The sequence below is a fragment of the Labeo rohita genome, chromosome 21 (assembly GCF_022985175.1).
Source record: "Labeo rohita strain BAU-BD-2019 chromosome 21, IGBB_LRoh.1.0, whole genome shotgun sequence".
Classification (NCBI taxonomy): Eukaryota; Metazoa; Chordata; class Actinopteri; order Cypriniformes; family Cyprinidae; genus Labeo; species Labeo rohita.
The window spans coordinates 6,243,339-6,262,692 of NC_066889.1; the positions used below are offsets into that span (position 1 = coordinate 6,243,339).

At 33.5% G+C, this 19,354-nt stretch overlaps 3 protein-coding genes and 1 non-coding gene across 4 annotated transcripts; 2 read left to right on the top strand and 2 right to left on the bottom strand.

Moving 5' to 3' along the window:
* Window positions 1-378: 378 nt before the first annotated feature.
* On the bottom strand, window positions 379-7,107 carry fam114a2 (family with sequence similarity 114 member A2). The gene is made up of 13 exons (XM_051093927.1): window positions 6,861-7,107; window positions 6,315-6,414; window positions 6,111-6,209; window positions 5,899-6,026; window positions 4,200-4,334; window positions 3,104-3,262; window positions 2,904-3,027; window positions 2,729-2,814; window positions 2,517-2,645; window positions 1,323-1,462; window positions 1,174-1,246; window positions 1,011-1,064; window positions 379-879 (listed from the first exon to the last, which is right to left on the bottom strand). Exons 1-13 carry the CDS (start codon window positions 7,086-7,088, stop codon window positions 781-783), a joined length of 1,554 nt encoding a protein of 517 aa, XP_050949884.1. The 5' UTR covers window positions 7,089-7,107; the 3' UTR covers window positions 379-780.
* A 2,801-nt stretch (window positions 7,108-9,908) lies between these two features.
* On the top strand, window positions 9,909-11,730 carry pgrmc1 (progesterone receptor membrane component 1). The gene is made up of 3 exons (XM_051093892.1): window positions 9,909-10,229; window positions 10,741-10,896; window positions 11,001-11,730. Exons 1-3 carry the CDS (start codon window positions 9,941-9,943, stop codon window positions 11,093-11,095), a joined length of 540 nt encoding a protein of 179 aa, XP_050949849.1. The 5' UTR covers window positions 9,909-9,940; the 3' UTR covers window positions 11,096-11,730.
* Window positions 11,731-16,248: 4,518 nt separating this feature from the next.
* Window positions 16,249-16,359, bottom strand: trnal-caa (transfer RNA leucine (anticodon CAA)). Its single transcript has 2 exons — window positions 16,322-16,359; window positions 16,249-16,294 (listed from the first exon to the last, which is right to left on the bottom strand). It is a non-coding gene; the product is annotated as a tRNA-Leu (tRNA).
* A 320-nt stretch (window positions 16,360-16,679) lies between these two features.
* On the top strand, window positions 16,680-17,786 carry LOC127152029 (cytochrome c oxidase subunit 7B, mitochondrial). Its single transcript, XM_051092425.1, has 3 exons — window positions 16,680-16,846; window positions 17,351-17,472; window positions 17,558-17,786. The coding sequence occupies exons 1-3, from the start codon at window positions 16,708-16,710 to the stop codon at window positions 17,633-17,635; spliced, it is 339 nt and encodes a 112-aa protein (XP_050948382.1). The 5' UTR covers window positions 16,680-16,707; the 3' UTR covers window positions 17,636-17,786.
* Window positions 17,787-19,354: the final 1,568 nt, after the last annotated feature.

Sequence of the window (19,354 nt, forward strand, 5' to 3'; positions counted from 1 at the left end):
AAATGTACAAAATATCTTCATGGAACATGTGTTTTACCTAATATCCTGATGATTTTTGGTATAAAAGGAAAATCGATAATTTTGGCCCATACAAAGGGGTTGTTGGCTATTACTACAAAATATACTCATGTGACTTGTGACTGGTTTTGCAGTCCAGGGTCACATATATATAATTGCTAATATATATAGATATTATATGTATTACCTATAGTTATATATTAGCTGTAGTTAACAATATTACAGATTCTTACATATTTTCAAAAAAGCTGTAAGTACACATTTGTTTTATAGTTTATACCACATTTACATATATAGCATACACTTTATATAGCGTATAAATTAAAAACAGAATTTTCAAAGGACGTTCTATAATCGGAAGACAAGTAACAATTGTTTATTTAAAAGATAATTAAACATTAATACTGATATGACTTGCATAATTATTTGAAAACGAGATGAGTCTTAAAGATATTAAAAATCTGATTTCTATTCATTATACATTTAGACATAAAACATATTTATTTAAATTACTGTATTCATTCAGACAATGTCAGTTATAGTGAAAGTTCTGACACCAAGCCTTTTCAAAAATATACTAAGATAGGAAAAAGCCAACAATCAACAGATGTGCAAAAGCTGTGCACACCATACAGTCGTGTGCTTCCCATATCTACTTGAATGTAAATCAAACATTGTTTACTTCCATTATATGATGTTGCATGTTGGGTTTTTTCGTTATTAAAATCTAAGTTGGCACAGTAAAGTGTTTCTAAGTGGTTATCACTGTGCTGACTCCACCGTCCTCTGAATATGAGACACTTCCAGCACTGGCATGAGGAGCTGGAACGCGTCCTGGATATATGATGCACTGTTTGATGCCTTAAAAATTAAAAGAAAATGAAAAAGGTTATGGTAATGCTCCTGTGCAGATATCAACATACAAGACTTAGATCTGTAAATATCTTATTTATTTGAATGCGCTAAAGAGAAAACATCAAATAGAGACAAACCTCGAGAAAAACGCTGGTAATAAGTGGATTGAGAACTTCTCCCTTTTCATTTGTCTGTAATACAAACATTTTGACTTGATGGCATACAAAATTCACATTTTATAATGACCATAAACAATATTACAGATCTCTAAACTATACTATAAGAAGTGAAGCGTCTCACCCCAATGGTAGTCAAACACGACGTGAACTTTTTGGATAGTAGTGACACCTCCTTACAAATAACAATAGTAACTCTGAAAGAGAAACACATTATGGTTTTAATTTCTCCAAATACTAATTTTGCACAATTTTTGCAACTATATAACTCACTGCGATAGGACTTTGGCTTGTTCTGTGGCCGTCACGCCCTCAGGGTTACAGTGGAGCAGCATTTCAGCTGTTTTGTGGAACTGCTCTATGGATCTGGCTGTGAACTCGGCCAGGCTGGTAATGGCAAGCAAATGGGCCTCCTATGAAAATGAAAACTCAACTGTCAGAACACAAACATACATTATTCTAAGATACAGTTGAGGTCAAAAGTTTACATACACCTTGCAGAATCTGCAAAATGTTAATTATTTTACCAAAATATGCATGTTATTTTTTTCATTTAGCACTGATCTGATTAAGATATTTCACATAAAAGACATTTACATTTAGTCCACAAGAGAAAATAATAAATGAATTCATAAAAATGACTCAAAAGGGGTGATTCTTAATACTGTGTTGTTTCCGGAATGATCCACAGCTGTGATAGTTGTTCATGAGTCCATTGTTTGTCCTGAACAGTTAAACTGCCTGCTGTTCTTCAGAAAAATCCTACAGGTCCCACAAATTTGTTGGTTTTTCAGCATTTTTGTGTATTTGAACCCTTTCCAACAATGACTGTATAATTTTGAGATACATCTTTTCAGACTGAGGACAACTGAGGGACTCATATGCAACTATTACAGAAGGTTCAAATGCTCACTGATGCTCCAGAAGGAGAAACGAATCATTAAGAGCCGGGGGTGTAAACTTTTGAAAGGAATGGAGATGTGTACGTTTTTCTTATTTTGCATAAACATCATATTTTTTTCATTTCATTTTCCCTTCAGAAGCAATAGAAGACACTTACATGTTTTAAAGAAGACAAAATAAGTTAAATTTACCCTTATTTTCAAATTCAAAACGTTTTCACCGCCCTTGCTCTTAATGCACAATTTTTCCTTCTGGAGCATGAGCATGTGAACCTTGTGTAATAGTTGCATATGAATCCCTCAGTTGTCCTCAGTATGAAAAGATGTATCTCAAAATCATACAGTCATTGTTTTGAACAGGGTCATTTTTATAAATTCAACTATTATTTTCTCTTGTGGACTATATATAAATGTCTTTTATGTGAAATATCTTATTCAGGTCAGTACTAAATATAAAATAACATGCATTTTATAGATTCTGTAAACATTTGACCTCAACTGTATATGTTTGCATTTCTCAAATGACATTTAGTACGTTTTAGGCTGAATAGCTAGAGCTGCAGACCTCAACACTGCATTTTGTCACCGCCGTTTTCTGTTCTTTCTCCTCTTCTTCTTCTTCTTCTTCTTCTTGCTGTGGGCTTTCACTTTGTAGCTTAATGTTTGTGATATGGTTGAATGCATTTTTTCTGGCCTGAGTGGATATGAGGTAGTATTAATAATCTGATACACAAAATACTTAAATATTACAATTACGAAAAGATCCTCAAGTGATACCTTGCCAAGTTTGTCTGCTGATGTGGAGATCTGTAATCTTTCGAGAGCATCTGTCAGTTCCTTCACAAAGTCCTCACCATCATCACCTGAGCAGAAGATGGAGTCACAGATTTCAAAAATGTTAACATCTCAATACTTTTTTGACTTAAGCTTTGTCTTCACTGTAGGCTTTTACCTTTCGTATCATCGTCCACCTCGTCATCAAACTCCATAAGGGAAAAAGGCTCTTTAATGTCCTGTAGTTCTTTTTTTAGTTTAGCTAACTCCTCACCGGACAGTGTGGTCAGCACAGATTTCACCTGCACACAAACACCAGCGTTCAAATCTTTGTTTTAAAATCTATAGTTGTTTTTTTGCTACAAAAATTCTACTGACCTTGGCTTCGCTCTCTCTAGAGAGAATCTCCAAAGCCTCCAAATGGGACAGGCCTTGAAACTCATCAAACAGCATTCCATAATGAGCCTTCTTGTCTGTTTCTGAAGTGACGTTTTCAGCTTTTTGCTGCTCTTCACGTTCTTTTGCTTCCCTTAAGACCTTTGAGGAATGAAAAACAGAATCAGGCCAGTTTCACTTAAAAGCAGAATCAAATTATGTATCGGTCACGATGATATATTTCTGCAGTAGTGTCTGAACAGAGTCCACTTCCAGAACAACCATTTACAGATAATGTACTCACCTCCTTGTCATCCAAGATGTTCATGTCTGTCTTTCTTCAGTTGTAAAGAAATTATGTTTTTTGAGGAAAACGTTTCAGAACGCTTTTTCTCCATATAATGGACTGATATGGTGCCCAGAGTTTGAACTTCCAAAATGGAGTTTAAATGCGGCTTCAAACGATCCCAGATGTGGTTGTAAATGATCCCAGCCGAGGAAGAAGGGTCTTATCTAGCATAACGATCGGGTCATGACAGTTAGGGTATGTCGAAAAACTCCCATCTAAAGTTCTCCCTCAACTTCAAAATCATCATATATTGCTGTTTTACCCTTTTTGTTAAGGGTGTTTGATCTTCTTTGCATGTTCACTTTGCAAACACTGGGTCGGAACTTCTGCAGCGATGTAGGATGATTTTGAAATGATTTCTGAAGTTAAGGGAGAAAATATGATTGGAGTTTTTTAGACATACCCTAACTGTCTTGAACCAGAATACACTGGGGAATACATTCAGGGAGACAAGACAAGTTGAGCGTTTGAGATTAAAAAGTATTTTTTAAAATGAAAATAACCGATCGCTAGGATAGTTTGAAGCCGCATTTAAACTTTATTTTGGAAGTTCAAACTCAAAAAACATGTTTTCCTCAAAAGTTTTCCCTCAAAAAACATAATTTCTTTACGACTGAAGAAAGAAAGATGTGAACATCTTGGATGACAAGGAGGTGAGTACATTATCTGTAAATTGTTGTTCTGGAAGTGGACTTCTTCTTTAATATTCTCCATCTCATTTAGGACAGACAGTCCTCATAGCTTCTGCACCTGTGACAGTGTGGTGTTTCTGTTCATCAGCCCCTTTGTTTTCTTAAAGCCGGGGTCTCCTTCTGCTATAACATCCATGGTCTTCTTCCCAATGAACTCCAATGCATCCAGACCACCACTTATTACTGTTTTACCCTAGCCAACAAACATAGGAAGACAAAATTAATATACAATCAAATAAAATATATAAAACAATTAATTAAAGCAATATATGATTAAAATAACAGCTGTCTATCTACACTAAGTGCAAATAGCCTGCCTTGTTGGCAGAGGTTATTTACACTAACTCCACCCACCAACATGTGGTTGTGCTAGTCATTCAACACTACAAAAGACAAGAGCCTTACAACAGTTCCAGTGGTGTAGATGGTAAAACACATGCTGTAGTCATTAATGACATGATTGACAGGGTTTTGAATCTGTTTTTTTGCCAAACATGACATTAGAAAGGCATTTACGTTTAATAAAAAAATAATCAAAAAGTGGAATAAAGTATCAGGTAGGATTAGGGTAGGTGTAGGGAGGACTTACATTGTTCCAATAAGGTGGCATCCATTTAATAATTTGAATTAAAATTGTAATTTACACTCAATATGTTATTATTGCATAATGTTTTATAATGTACTAGAATGCTGAGGTGCAGGTAATTGCTACTATTTACAATAAGTAGTATAAATAGCAGAAAATTCTGCTATTTTAACATAGTGTAAATAGAATCTACAGCTATTTGCACTTAGTGTAAATAGCATATCGCTAAGAAAATACTGCTATTTTCACTTGTGTACACAGAATCCATTGCTATTTGCACTTAGTGTAAATAGCATGTCGCTATTTTCACTTAGTGTAAACAGCCTCTATAACCAAGAAAATATGGTATTTTCACTTAGTGCAGCTGCTGTCTTAAAATAAATGTTTATAAATATTTATTAATATAACAATTAGTAATTAATTAAAATAATACATGCTGGACACCTCTTTTAGTTCTCTTTCCATCTTTAATCTTTGTTTTTTTTTTCTTTGGTTTTGTAAAAAAAATATATATATATCTAAGTAGGCAGAATTTTTTTTTAAATTATTTTAATTATTATTTTTATTTTTTTGCACTTAAGCACAATCCAAAAAGAGAATTAAGTAATCTAAATGTAATTATGTGTCTAAATATAATAATCCAAACGATTATGATTATTATTAATATTATTTATATTTATTATTTATATTTATGACTTGTCCAGTTTTCCTTGATTTACTGGCTAAGAATGAACGATAAGACTTTTTACAAATATTTCAACTAAATTTCTACCCAGTAAAATATTTTAGAACTTGACATAATTAGTATAATGTATATTCATTATAAAAATAGCTATGGAATTTTAATATTTTATTATTTTTACATTACTTAAAGTATCATACTTAAAGTAGAAGTAGGTTTGTTGAGGAGGTAAATTGGAAAAAATAAACATCCTGATTTTGAGAGGCTTTCACTATTATTTTTAAGCTTGCTTTGTCCTGTTTTAAATCATATTTAAGTCATCTTAAGGCCCCTTGGGAGTTTGCTAAGCCCCCTGGTTGAGAATCACTGCTAAAAACAGTGGTCATTCCATAATTTATACACTATAAAAATTATAATCATTCAACATAAATAAAAATAAAAAAATTAAAATAAATACAGATACTCAAAATTAATTCAGCTTGTCCTTACCGTACTCTGAACTACAGTGGTTAAAGATGACAGCATTCCCATACTACTGGAGGAGATCATTCCCATTGCACCACCCACTCCATATGCCTTCTCCCCTTCATCTTTATTTTCCTTACTGCTGGCTGAATCTGCAGGCAAAAAGCAGAAAGGTCATTAATACTTGATGTGCTTGGTCTAATGTATCCCATGTCAGTTGAAGTGCACATCATTACCATCATTTTTTTCTTTTTCCGTTTGAGCTGAAAGCTCCTCAGGACTTGGGATTCCTAGAGATGTCTCTGCTTTCTCAATGACCTGTGTCAACCCTTGGCCTTAGACAAAGAATGAACAGTATGAGTCTATTAACTGTAAAAATGAAGCTGTTTAAAAAAAAAAAATAAATAAAAAAAAAAAAGTGAAAATCTTGAGCCTCTTACCCACAGTAGCTACAGTGGCTGTAGCAGTGGAAAGGATCGATTTACCCCAGCTACCCCAGTAACCCCAACCTCCCTGGGAAACAGTCGTCTCTGGAGAGGTCTAATTGAAAACAGTGACAGTTTAGTCATACTGTCTGCTTCCTTCTGAATCATCAGTGAGTGCTGAACCCTCTGTAATAGTTGCATATGAATCCCTCAGTTGTCCTCAGTGTGAAAAGATGGATCTCAAAATCATACAGTCATTGCTGGAAAGGGTTCAAATACACAAAATGCTGAAAAAACAAAGAATCTGTGGGACCTGAAGAACTTTTCTGAAGATCATCAGGTAGTTTAACTTTTCAGGACAAACAAGGGACACATGAACAACTATCGCTACACAAAAAAACACAGCTGTGGATCATTCAGGTACCAAGACAGTATTAAGAATCAAGAGTATGAACACTTTTAAACAGGGTCTTTTTTTTTTATAAATTCAGCTATTATTTTCTCCTTTTGACTTTAACTGTATATATATAGAAAATCAGCAGAAGTGTGATAAAAGCTTACTTCTGGAGCACTTTGTGCTGGTTTTTGTGCTTCTGGGGTCTTCTGTTCTTCTGGAGGAGGTTTATGCTCTGGTCTTCTCCTGGTCTTTCGGGTTGGTGCTACATCAGTAGAGCTGTCAGTCTGAGTTTCACCAGAGGGCTCATCTTGAGTAGGTGATGAAGGCTCTTTGGGCTCTTGGTTCATTGATTTCTCTGTTTTGTCACTCGTGGAGCTTTCGTTGTCTGACATCTTAACACATACCAGTTTCCTGAAATGGACAAATAAATAGGTCATTACTTAAATGACATATAATTAGCTACATTATATATAATTGTGTACATGACAGTGTCGTTTATGAAATTTGACCAAACCAATACATTTTAAAATGTCAGTACAACGTACTGGACGTCAAGTTCACATCCTTCACTTAACTTACATCAAATTGCTGAGGCTACAGATTCAGCTTGTACTCAAGAAAATATAACTCAAAACACAGATTATAGACATTAGTGAACTTCTAGACGTGAACTGATCATGAAAAGCCGTTTTAATAGATGCTGTAGTACATGCTTAGCAAATAAGCCTCATTACATCTGTCTGTCATACTGTACTGTATTTAAAGCTAGGCTAACTTTCATCAGCAATAGTTAGTCAGCATTCAGTAAGCTAAACGCTATAAATGTAACTATAAGGAAAACGTTGATATAAAAATAAATAAGGGATAAACATAACATATCCAACCTATTTCCCCCTTTTCTCTTCTCTATCGCGTGGCCACGTCACTGCACTTAGTCCTGCTGTGTTTTGTTTTTCCCGTTACACTCGCTCTTCCATTGGGGAATGAAAACATAGATTCGATATTTTATTCTGCCACCTGCTGTTTGGAGGAGGTACTTAAAAACCAACAGTACACGCGTTGTATAAATGTAGGTAACGAAAAAAAACAATCTTTTGATGTGAACCGTACTTTCTGTGACTCACAACCAGAAACTTGCATCTTGCATCTTTTTTGCCACTGTGTTCATACAAAATGTTTACTTTCTATGCAACTTAATTATTTTGCTTGCAAAATATTTTATCCACAAATGCAAGATTATGAAATTTACCCTCCACTCTTACTTTCAATAAGATATTAAATTTATATTAAATCTTTATCTACCTCCTGTAACACAAAGACAACTAAAACTTTAAATGAATGATACTTTTTGGTGTTTTTGTATAATTTTTGTTTAATAATTAATTTATGTGTTATAGGAAATATTATGTTTATTGTTATGTGATCTGCTCATTTATTTATTTATTTATTTATTTATTATTTTTCTCTCTTTCTCTTTGGAATTGTAATTGCTATGTATTGTTTGGCCATTCTTGAACCCCTGTCTCTCTTCCTTGGCATTTGTTTTTTCACATTTGTATTTTCTGAGCGTTTAATAAAAAACAAAATAATAATAATAACAATAATAATAATAATAATAATAATAATAATAATCTGTATATTTTACAGTTCTAAATATATGTGTCACATTCATATAAAAATATTTAATAATTAATTTATGTGTTATGGGAAAGATTATGTTTATTGTTATTTGATCTTCTTGCTTATTTATTTATTTACTTATTTATTTTTAATATTTTTTCTCTCTTTCTCTTTTGAATTGTAATTGCTATGTATTGTTTGGCCATCCTTGAACCCCTGTCTCTCTTCCTTGGCATTTGTTTTTTCAAATTTATATATTTCTAAATAATAATAATAATAATAATAATCTTTGTTAAATTTACTGTATTAAACTATGGTAGCCAGAGCTGTAAAAATGACAATGTTACAAAATTATACAATTTTAATGACTGTATATTTTACAGTTCTAACTATATGTGTCACATTCATTTAACAATATTAATAATTAATTTATGTGTTATAGGAAAGATTATGTTTATTGTTTTGTGATCCGCTTATTTATTTATTTATTTACTTATTTATTTTTAATATTTTTTCTCTCTTTTGAATTTTTCTATTTTTTTTTTTAATTGCTAAATTCACTGTATTAAACTATGTATTGTTTGGCCATCCTTGAACCCCTGTCTCTCTTCCTTGGCATTTGTTTTTTCAAATTTATATATTTTTAATAATAATAATAATAATAATAATCTTTGTTAAATTCACTGTATTAAACTATGGTAGCCAGAGCTGTAAAATGACAATGGTACAAAATTATAAAATTTTAATGACTGTATATTTTACAGTTCTAACTATATGTGTCACATTCATATAACAATATTTAATAATTAATTTATGTGTTATAGGAAAGATTATGTTTATTGTTATGTGATCCGCTTGCTTATTTATTTATTTACTTATTTATTTTTAATATTTTTTCTCTCTTTCTCTTTTTTAATTTTAATTGCTATGTATTGTTTGGCCATACTTGAACCCCTGGTTCTCTTCCTTTGCATTTGTTTTTTTCACATTTGTATTTCCTCAGCAAATGTTTAAAAAATAAAAAAATATATTCTAACTTTGTCACAATATGTTATATTAAATATATCCACGGTTCATCAAAACTTACTTTTTTAAATTAATTATTTAATTAATTAATTTATTTATTTTTGCTGTATATGGTAGCCTAAGGTTATTGTAAATTACCAGTTAAAATGTTTTTTCTGTTTCACATTTTTTGCATTGCCATTTCTCATGGTAGTTACATTTCTACATGATTTTAAAGCATTTTATAAAATATGCAACTCCATACATATAAAACACTTTCATGTGTTGTGTAATAGCTGTTCGGTCATTAATATGTTTACTGAATGAACATGAAACTGGCACAGGACATTCGTTATGTTTACAAATATAGTTTACATGTTGTTTTATTATAACACAGTTAAATAAACATTTTCTTAATATTATAAAACACTTATAAAAAATAAAAGTCCAGATTACAATTAACTTCAACACCCTATCGCAAAAACTACACGTCCCAGAATTCCACCTCGAATCTGATTGGCTGGCGTCACACTATTGTGTGTTTTCGGCTTCTGTGATTGGTGCACTGCTGTGGTCGTCGATGAGTCTCGATGTTCTCACGCACAACATCAGAAACGAAATGGCTGAAGAGGAGGTCGAGCAAAGTTCTGGAATTCTTCAGGAAATTTTCACTTCGCCTCTGAACATTAGCTTGCTATGTCTGTGTTTATTCCTACTGTACAAAATCGTCCGCGGAGACAAGCCTGCAGACTTTGGCCCGGTTGAAGAGCCGCTGCCTAAACTAAAGAAAAGAGATTTCACTTTAGCAGAACTGCAAGAGTACGATGGACTGAAAAACCCAAGAATCCTTATGGCTATCAACGGAAAAGTGTTTGATGTTACAAGAGGCAAGAAGTTCTACGGGCCAGGTAACATGCGAATATCTCAAATTCAGTGGCAGGTCTTTTAAACTTCTCTCAGGTGAATTGTTTTTCTTCAGAAGAATTACGTGATTTCTTCAATCACGGTTGCCTATATGCGCGTTCGTTTTTCAATACTCTATTAAAATGCATTAATTTAATTTCAGACACGCCCCTTTATGTTGCACCGTACAAATGCCAAGTCATAACCCCCAACCTATTGATAATTCAGGATAACGTAGTTGTCACGCAACCCTGTTAAAGTGTGTTTATGTTTACATATTTTTTCCTCCGCAGTGAGACGTCAGTATTTTGTGCGTTTTTGTAACTTTTGTGCACACTTTTGCAATGCCAAAACTGCTAGTCATCAGTGAATGATTAACTAAACTGTGATAAAGGTTGACTAGATACTAAGGATGTCCAATGAGCACAGAATGCTGGTTCATTTAAAAAAATGCAATACATTCCTGTTAAGATGATATATTTTTAAAGAGCTAACACCTACTTTGTTCACTTTTAGAGGGCCCTTACGGGGTATTTGCGGGCAGAGATGCATCCAGAGGACTGGCCACGTTTTGTTTGGAGAAGGAGGCCTTGAAAGACACTCATGATGATCTTTCAGATCTCAATGCTATGCAGCAGGAGAGCCTGAGCGAGTGGGAGACCCAGTTCACACGTGAGTTGAAGGACGTCTTTTGTTTGACTTCTGCGCTCTTTGAGAATGTTGCAATGAGCTTGCACTGCTGAATGTTGAGTAAAAGGTTGTATTTGTCTCCACAGAGAAATACGATTATGTTGGGAAGCTTCTTAAACCTGGAGATGAACCAACAGAGTACACAGATGATGAGGAAGTCAAGGACAAAAAGAAGGACTAGAACATGGAGATCACAACAAACTAGCTCTTCCATTCATCTGTATGGCCCAGTTTTGTTGCTGATAGCTAATTTTGACTGTTTTGTCTGAACCTCCTTGTCATTTCATATACATCAGTGTGACCTTAATTAGCACGTCATGTGCTCATAAACAATTTCATATCACTGCATTCATACAACTAATGTAGTATATGTTGTATCTACAGCAACTGTGACTCATAATCATTTGAAGAAGTAAATATATTCTTTAGGAATGTATGGCTTGCTGTAAATATGGGACACAATTTCCCACTTTTTTTTTTTAATTGTTGACTACAGATTTTTATCTAACCAGAGAACATTTAAACCAAATATACAGAAACATGAAAACACACTAGAATGGTTTTAAATGAGCGTCATAGTAAAGGTTGGAGTGGAGACTTGTCAGACTAGTTTCCCTGATACAGATTAAAACAAGGCCCAAAGTGGGTGTTCAAGCAAATTTATCACATACTAGTCTTAACATCTGCTCAGGAAGTTTGTAGATTAGATGCATGTAACATTCCATGAGATTATGTTTGCAACTTTTGTTACCAAGACAAGTATTTGCAAACCTTTTCTGTTCATAATGTTCATCATTAAAGAATTATGATTTATTACCATTGTGCATTATTGATTTTGTCTCAAAACTCTACATTGGTTCAAAGTATTTATTGCTGATTACTGGTACTGGTGCAGAACCTGATTTTACCAAGTATGACATGTTCCTGGATCAACATTGTGATTAACCAATCAGATTTGAAAAATCAGTTTATAGTTTTTGTGAAGTTTAGGATTACAATCAGTGTTTGGTGCTTGTACATTAGTGTCATTCATCTATTATTTCCTCTGATTTTAGGGATTAATCATGGGTAAGGTTAGGTTTAGGTGTAGGGATGTGGTCAAGATTAAATTTTTGAATTAAAATGTTGTTCCAGGGTCAACAATATATGTTGACCCAGGAACACATCTAACTCAGCGAAATCAGGACGTGCAAGTTTATGCGTGGTGTATCTGTGAACCTACCCTATTGTGCCATTGAACATTAAACAAAGCATCTGCACAAGCCTAACCTTCCTTGTAGCAAGTTAAACTCTATAAAGCCTACAGTATGACGTTTTATACATCTTTAATATATTTTAATTTCAAAAGCCTCTAAGTTGTCTACAAGTTCAAAACTTAGCTAAAAAACTTGTACATAGTCTACAAGCCTTGTGTCATCTGATTGACACTTTCTTTAGGAAGTAAAAGGCATATTTGTATAATTCTAGAAACATGTACCTTCAGGTTATGGTACATGTGCTGTGAAATCTAATGTTTTTTATCAAGTAAATGTAAGAATAACTTCTATATTGTTATTAATATTGCAAGATGAACATTTACTTGACTGAAGCCACTTGATTGTCCATACATTTTTTAAATGATGTGTTAAAACATGTCAAATATGATACAAGAGGCTACTAAGAAATGGAGAAGTCCACTTCCAAAAACATAATGTACTCACCCCTTGTCATTCAAGATGTTCATGTCTTTCTTTCTTCAGTCGTAAAGAAATTACGTTTTTTGAGGAAAACATTTCAGCATTTTTCTCCATATAATGGACTGATATGGTGCCTAGAGTTTGAACTTCCAAAATGCAGTTTAAATGCAGCTTCAAATGATCCCAGATGTGGTTGTAAATGTAGATTTGGAAAATAAACAGTGAAAACATTTATATGCATTTTATTTAAAGGGGTCATCGGATGCCCGTTTTCCACAAGTTGATATGATTCTTTAGGGTCTTAATGAAAAGTCTATAATATACTTTGGTTAAAAATTCTCAATGGTTGTGTAAAACAACACCTTTTTACCTTGTCAAAATGAGCTCTGCAAAACTCATCTCATTCTGGTCGAGGCTGCTTTAAATGCAAATGAGCTCTGCTCGCCCCGCCCCTCTCTTCTCTCTGTGGAGAGACAAGCCTGTTTACTTTAGCCGCGTTTAGCCGCTAAACTTGCTAACTAGCACATTATTAGGAAAGGCGATCGCAAAGATACATAAAAAAAACCTTATACTCACTTCTGCTGTAAGTGAAGCTGGATCATGAATGATTTGTGCAAACATAGACACATTTATGTAGATCGGGAGGCGCATTTCCTTCACAAACAAATGTAATCTACTGCATCTTCAGCGGCTCAGATGTCAGAAGTAAATGACGACCACTATGTTCATTATTAAATCCAGCAACACAACACCTCAATCGCTCAATCAGAGATATTCTTGTCTAACTTACATTCCTGCTCCGGCATCGAAACAAAGAGGGCGGACTGTTACAGCTGATCTGAGGTAAAACGCTCATGTCAATCAACTATCGTGGGAGCGGTCTCTGTCAGTGTGACGCCACAATGACAGGCATCTGAGAATGGCTTGATTTGAAAAAGGGAATATTATTTTTACAGATTAATTAAAAACCACTGCATGGATTTTTATCATTATAGGGTAGATTTGTACATACACTGCCAACACACATTAATGTTCAAATAACATGTAAAAGTGAACTTAGCATCCGATGACCCCTTTAAGTAATCTGTTATATGGTTCAAATCTCTTTGATATACACTACCAGTCAAATGTTATTGAACAGTTTTGTTTTTTAAAGAAGTCTCTTCTGTTTATCAAGCCTATATTTATTTTATCCATAATACAGCAGAAGCAGTAATATTTTTACTATTTAAAATATTTCCTTATATTTGAATATGTTTTAAAATGTAATTTATTCCTGTGGTCAAAGCTAATTATAGAAATCTTATAATACTTTTATTTAGCAAGGATGCTTTAAATTGATCAAAAGTGATGATAAAGACATTTATAAGGTTACAAAAGATTTCTATTTCAGATAAGTGCTGTTCTTCTAAACTTTCTATTCATAATAGAAACCTGAAAAAATTCTACTCAGCTGTTTCAACATAATAATGTTAATAAAAAATTTTTTGAACAGCAACTCAGAATATTAGAATGATCTCTGAAGGATCATGTGACTAGAGTAATGATGCTAAAATTTTGCTTTGAAATCACAGGAGTAAATTACTTTTTACAATATATTCAAATAGAAAATAGTTATTTTAAATAGTAAACATATTTCAAAATTTGACTGTTTTTGCTGTACTTTGGATCAAGTAAATGCAGGCTTGGTGAGCAGAACAGACTTCTTTAAAAAACATTAAAAATCTTACTGCTCAAAAACTTTTGACTGGTAGTGTACATTACAAACTATTCCAATTTATATGTCAAATTTAATCTTCATTTTTGGCCATAGATATAACATCTGTATCAATTTCATATTTTTGCTCAGTTTGAGCTTCTGTTTATTTTCTACTTGATTGTGAGCTCCATATTCACTCTAAAAATGCTGGATGAAATTGTTTAACCCATCCTTCTGGGTAGTTTTATTTAACTCACCTATTGCTTAACTTCAGACCCTGTGTCCACTGAAATGGATATCACATGATTTTTTGTTTAAACCAATAAAATGTAATGTTTTTAAAATATGAGCAATGCCTGGTCGCTGATTGGTCCCTGATCAACCAATCACAATGAAGATCTGACTCCTAACTTAATCTGACTGAGCTACAGACATCACAAAAGAGAAACATGACAACCAACTAGGAAGAGGAAGAACCCAATATGTTACCTTTTATATGCAGTGTTATGTTAATGGTAGCCTCATCAACTTTCACCGGTTGTAAAATTAAGACTATAAAATTATAATATTCAAAGTTATTTTGAAGATCTATCAGAGTTGCAGAACACAGGATTTTTAAAAAAATTTACTGTCCATCGCAATGGACATCAGGTCTTGAACGATATCAGCAGGAACCTCAAGAATTAGTTGTATAACAGGTTGAGAAATGTGTGCAAGCATTTCAAAGCTAAATACAGAGGTACAAATTCTAATGTTAATGTTTTATGAACATTGATGTTAATTAATGAAATTAATATCAATATGAGATCAGTGAATACACAGCAACACACACACTCACACCACCTCCACACACACAATAATATATTTATCAAAACAATCAGCAAGTACACATAAACCCATACATATACAAGCAAAGACATTTATACATATACTCAGATTCACTCACTTCAAACAAAAAAAAAGGATCAAACTATTTTTTTTTGAGACTTCATATCATCTTACTTTTTTTTTCCAGATTCTTACGGCATTGTTTATTCTTACAGTATGTGTTCTGTTCATAATCTCAAACACTAGTTCAACTATAGTGCACAAACTCTACATATTATGCATGGTTAAAATATGCAGATTTTTTTTTTCGGTCCTGGCGTCCATTGTAGTAGACATGAGAAAAATCGAATAAAAATGAGTTTGCACAAATCTTTTTTTTATATATATACTTATAATTTTTGGAGAAGAGCAAATATCAAGAGGACAAAAAAAATTTTGTTAAGTGAAAAAAATTCAGGTCTGAAATGGTTAAAAGTACTATATGGCTTAAAATGAACCCAAAATAGATTGCAAATTAAACTAAAGTATCTAATTAAAGACATAAAATTAGAGGCATTAGCAATAATCAGAGGTGAACATTTAATAATGAGCTAATTAAAAATGGTTTATTTAATTATTAGTCATTAAATGTATTAATAAATATTAATTTCCAACCTATTTTGCATTCATTTTAAGCAGGAAATATAGTTTATAGGAAATGTACTACTTTTTAAGCAGTTAAAACTACCCAGAAGGTTAGGTTAAACATTTAACCCAAACTCTGGAACAAAACAACCTAATCACTGGATTTGTCTATATTTTACCTAGCGCTGGGTTGTTTTTAACCAAGCCTTTTTAGAGTGTTCTTACTATAGCACGTTATAAAGAAACCTGATGTAGCAAATATGATCTATTACATAAAACACATAATCAAAAAAATGTAAGATTTTCTTTTATATACTGTAAATAAACTGTTCCATAAAAAAAGACTTTTCTGTCACTTTAAAGAAGCATCTTAATGATACAGGGGATACATACTCCTCTAATTTTGGGAATAGGCCTATGTAAAGTTACTCAAAAAGTATGAGCTTGTTTCTTACGTTTAAAATATCTGATAACATTTTATTATTTCTAGTTCAAGAAAAAGGTATGTGTCAGAAGTGGGATTCGAACCCACGCCTCCATTCGGAGACCAGAATACCCGATTCGTCGGAAGGGAACAGCCCTTGAGTCTGGCGCCTTAGACCACTCGGCCATCCTGACACGTCTGAAATCATAGAGCAAAAGATTCGCATTTAAAATACGCTTACATTTACATGCTTTATATAAACATCATAAATACATTGTGGAATAGTTAACACCGAATAACCAACGAACTGTTTAACCAACATTAACACTGTCAACACATGTAAAACAGCAATAGTGGTTCCTTATTATATGTAAAAGAAAATGTAAATATTTCAGCGAATTTATATCTATTAGTACAATCTCGTATAGGTTAGTCATAAACCACATATAATTATTGACTATTAGAGATTATTTCAGTGTAACGTTATAATTTTATTTTATGTTGAATCTACCGCTGATCGTTTTTACGATCACCTTGCGTGCATGCGCGCACCCCTCTCTCGCTCATTTCCGCGCTGCCATTTTGTTTCTGCCATTCAGTTCAAGGGTATTAGCACGAGCAGTCAGCTGTACCAAGACACAACCATGTATCGTTTCGCCAAGGCTGCTCTGAACCTCAGTGGTAAGTTAAATATCTTATTTAAAGACTGGCCGTTTTATTTCACTTTTAAGTGAACCGTATTTGTTATAATGCTAGCCAATAAACTGGCTGTTGTTTTCCTGTATGCTAAAGCTAGTTTTAATATAATACATCCGTAGTTTGGTGGTGTGTATGTTTTAGCAAACAGTTGAATATATTGTCAGATTTGTCTTTAAAGACATGTTTATATTTTATTTATTTGCTGTATGTCTGCTTTGACGTTGCACATAGCGTATATCGAGTATCTTAAAATATGAATACTAGCATACTACCGCTTTTCATCAATCAAATCAAACTGAAAACGTGTCTTCGGAATGGTTAGTGTTTTAGCCGCAAACTCTCATGTATATGGTTACAAAAAGGTCAATGGGTGTTGCATTAGTAATGTCTTTAATAAGTTCATTGAGTTAAAGGTTTTGACCATTCTTAATTGAGGCAATGAATGTAAACTTGAGTTAATCTTAATTTTTTCCTCCTTTACAATAGGTCAAAGTGCCCGTCAGGTGGCTTTGCGACAAAAGTCTGATTTGTCCCCTGATTTTCATGCAAAGTATGGACCTCCTCTGCTGATTGCTGGGGCCACATTTTGCACAGCTGTTTGGGCATATGTATGTGACTGCGAACACGAACTTTTAAGAAATCATTTATCTTATTTCTGTGTTCTGTATGTGATTTTGTGCACTGTCTTTGCAGGTGATCACATCAACAGGCATTGCATGGAACCTGTCACCTGTGGGCAAGGTGCAGCCCAAGCCATGGCAGGAGGAGTGAATGCATTTCCCTAATGTGGACCGAATGCTGCAGGATTCTGAATGACATTTTGAACTGTTCCATTTTGCAAATGGAGACTTTTGACCTTAAACAATCTTGTTGCTATCTTGGCATGTCTGTAAAAATGTAATAAATTAAATATAAATCCTAACATTTGTCATTTTGTTTACTTCATGCTAAACTGTGTTACATTACTGTGTGACGTTTTACATTAGCTTGATGTATCCTAACGTTAAATTAATTTTTATGTCTATTTTGAAGGTCAGTTTTGTATTTAGGATAAAACCCTAAGCTGTCCTTGAACTGTCACAACTCCTGTACCATGAAGCTAGCCGAACAAACTCTGGGTTACAGGATTGGTTAGACATTGCCAAAATCAAACCAATGTACTCAGGCTTTGTTGGTACCAGGGCCCGTTCTTCGTAAGTCGCTTATTACATCCGAGATCAAATGACACATCCAAGATCATATAATCTCTATAAGCATGACCTGGCTAATTCGGTTCTTCAAACGCACCTGTTGATGATTAGTATGGCTGGCATGAAATATGCCTGCTCTTAAGCAGGTTCAAGCTTAAGGACCTGTTGCTATGACGGCAAGTTCAGGATGAGCATCAAAGAACCAAACAATTCAAGATCATGCCAAATCGTCAACAGTCAAATCCAGCTAACTGAGTTAGCGACGTATGAAAAACGAGCCCCAGATTTTTCTGGGTGCTTTTTAATTTTTTGTTTGTGCATCTTTGTTTCCTTGTGTCTTAGCTCCTCCCCTTAGGATGCAAGGGAAGGATGCAAAGAAAGAAACCCTGGAGGCCCACTGTCCTGCAGATTTTAGCTCCAACACATTTGCCTAGAATTTTCTAGTGAGATGCTGATTCAAGTATGTTTAATTAGGGTTTAAGATAAACACTGCTGGATAGTGATTCTCCAGGAACAGGTTTGGACACCTCCACTCCAAAATCATCGTCACTTTATCATTTAGTATTCAAATTTAATATTAGTCCATTTATTTATTTATTTGTGTCCTATCATATTTAGTGCTGTGCAACGATTAATCACGTCCAAAATAATATTTATTTATATGTATTATGTATATTGTATATATAAAGACACATATTTTTCTTGCATGTGTGTGTGTGTATATATATGTATATATATATATATACATAATAAATACACAGTGCACACACACACACATATTATGTACACAAAAGCTTTTATGCGATTAATCGATTAATTTAATTACGTGCAAAACATCTTATTTATTTATTTATTACAGTATGATGCTGTTGTGTGATGTTAAAGGGCTCTCAAAGCTTTTTTTTTTTTAATTAAAATATATATAGGGGACAAAATCACGGGAAAAAATAACTTTCACTTTGGATGCTGGTGAAGCTTATAGGGGATTTTATTTTGAAATCTTGCGTCGGTTGGCCATTTCGTACTTTTTGGTTGATGCATTATTCACATTTTGGAGTTGGCATAGTTTCAGATACACATTAGTATTTGCATTTTGCTACGTGTTTTATCTTTACCTGCATAGGTCCTAGGGATGGGGAAATGAAGCCATAAAGTACAGACGCTTAATGATATGTGCACAAATAACATTAACAAAACAAAACAAAAAGCCTCAAACCTGTGTGTGTGTGTTGTTTCTCCCTCTGATAAATTAAATTAACAAATTCATAAAGGTGTGGCAGTCAATGCCAGTATGAACTAA

Bases quoted from the DNA above. Each gene is read 5' to 3' on its own strand.
- fam114a2 (XM_051093927.1), bottom strand. From the start codon at position 7,088: ATGTCAGACAACGAAAGCTCCACGAGTGACAAAACAGAGAAATCAATG. The intron at 3,263-4,199 runs GTGCAGAAGCTA...CATTCCTCAAAG, and splicing joins GAAACACCACACTGTCACAG to GTCTTAAGGGAAGCAAAAGA. The intron at 1,247-1,322 runs GTGAGTTATATA...TTTCTCTTTCAG, and splicing joins CAAGCCAAAGTCCTATCGCA to AGTTACTATTGTTATTTGTA.
- pgrmc1 (XM_051093892.1), top strand. From the start codon at position 9,941: ATGGCTGAAGAGGAGGTCGAGCAAAGTTCTGGAATTCTTCAGGAAATT. The intron at 10,230-10,740 runs GTAACATGCGAA...GTTCACTTTTAG, and splicing joins CAAGAAGTTCTACGGGCCAG to AGGGCCCTTACGGGGTATTT. The intron at 10,897-11,000 runs GTGAGTTGAAGG...TTGTCTCCACAG, and splicing joins GTGGGAGACCCAGTTCACAC to AGAAATACGATTATGTTGGG.
- LOC127152029 (XM_051092425.1), top strand. From the start codon at position 16,708: ATGCGCGCACCCCTCTCTCGCTCATTTCCGCGCTGCCATTTTGTTTCT. The intron at 16,847-17,350 runs GTAAGTTAAATA...CCTTTACAATAG, and splicing joins GGCTGCTCTGAACCTCAGTG to GTCAAAGTGCCCGTCAGGTG. The intron at 17,473-17,557 runs GTATGTGACTGC...CTGTCTTTGCAG, and splicing joins GCACAGCTGTTTGGGCATAT to GTGATCACATCAACAGGCAT.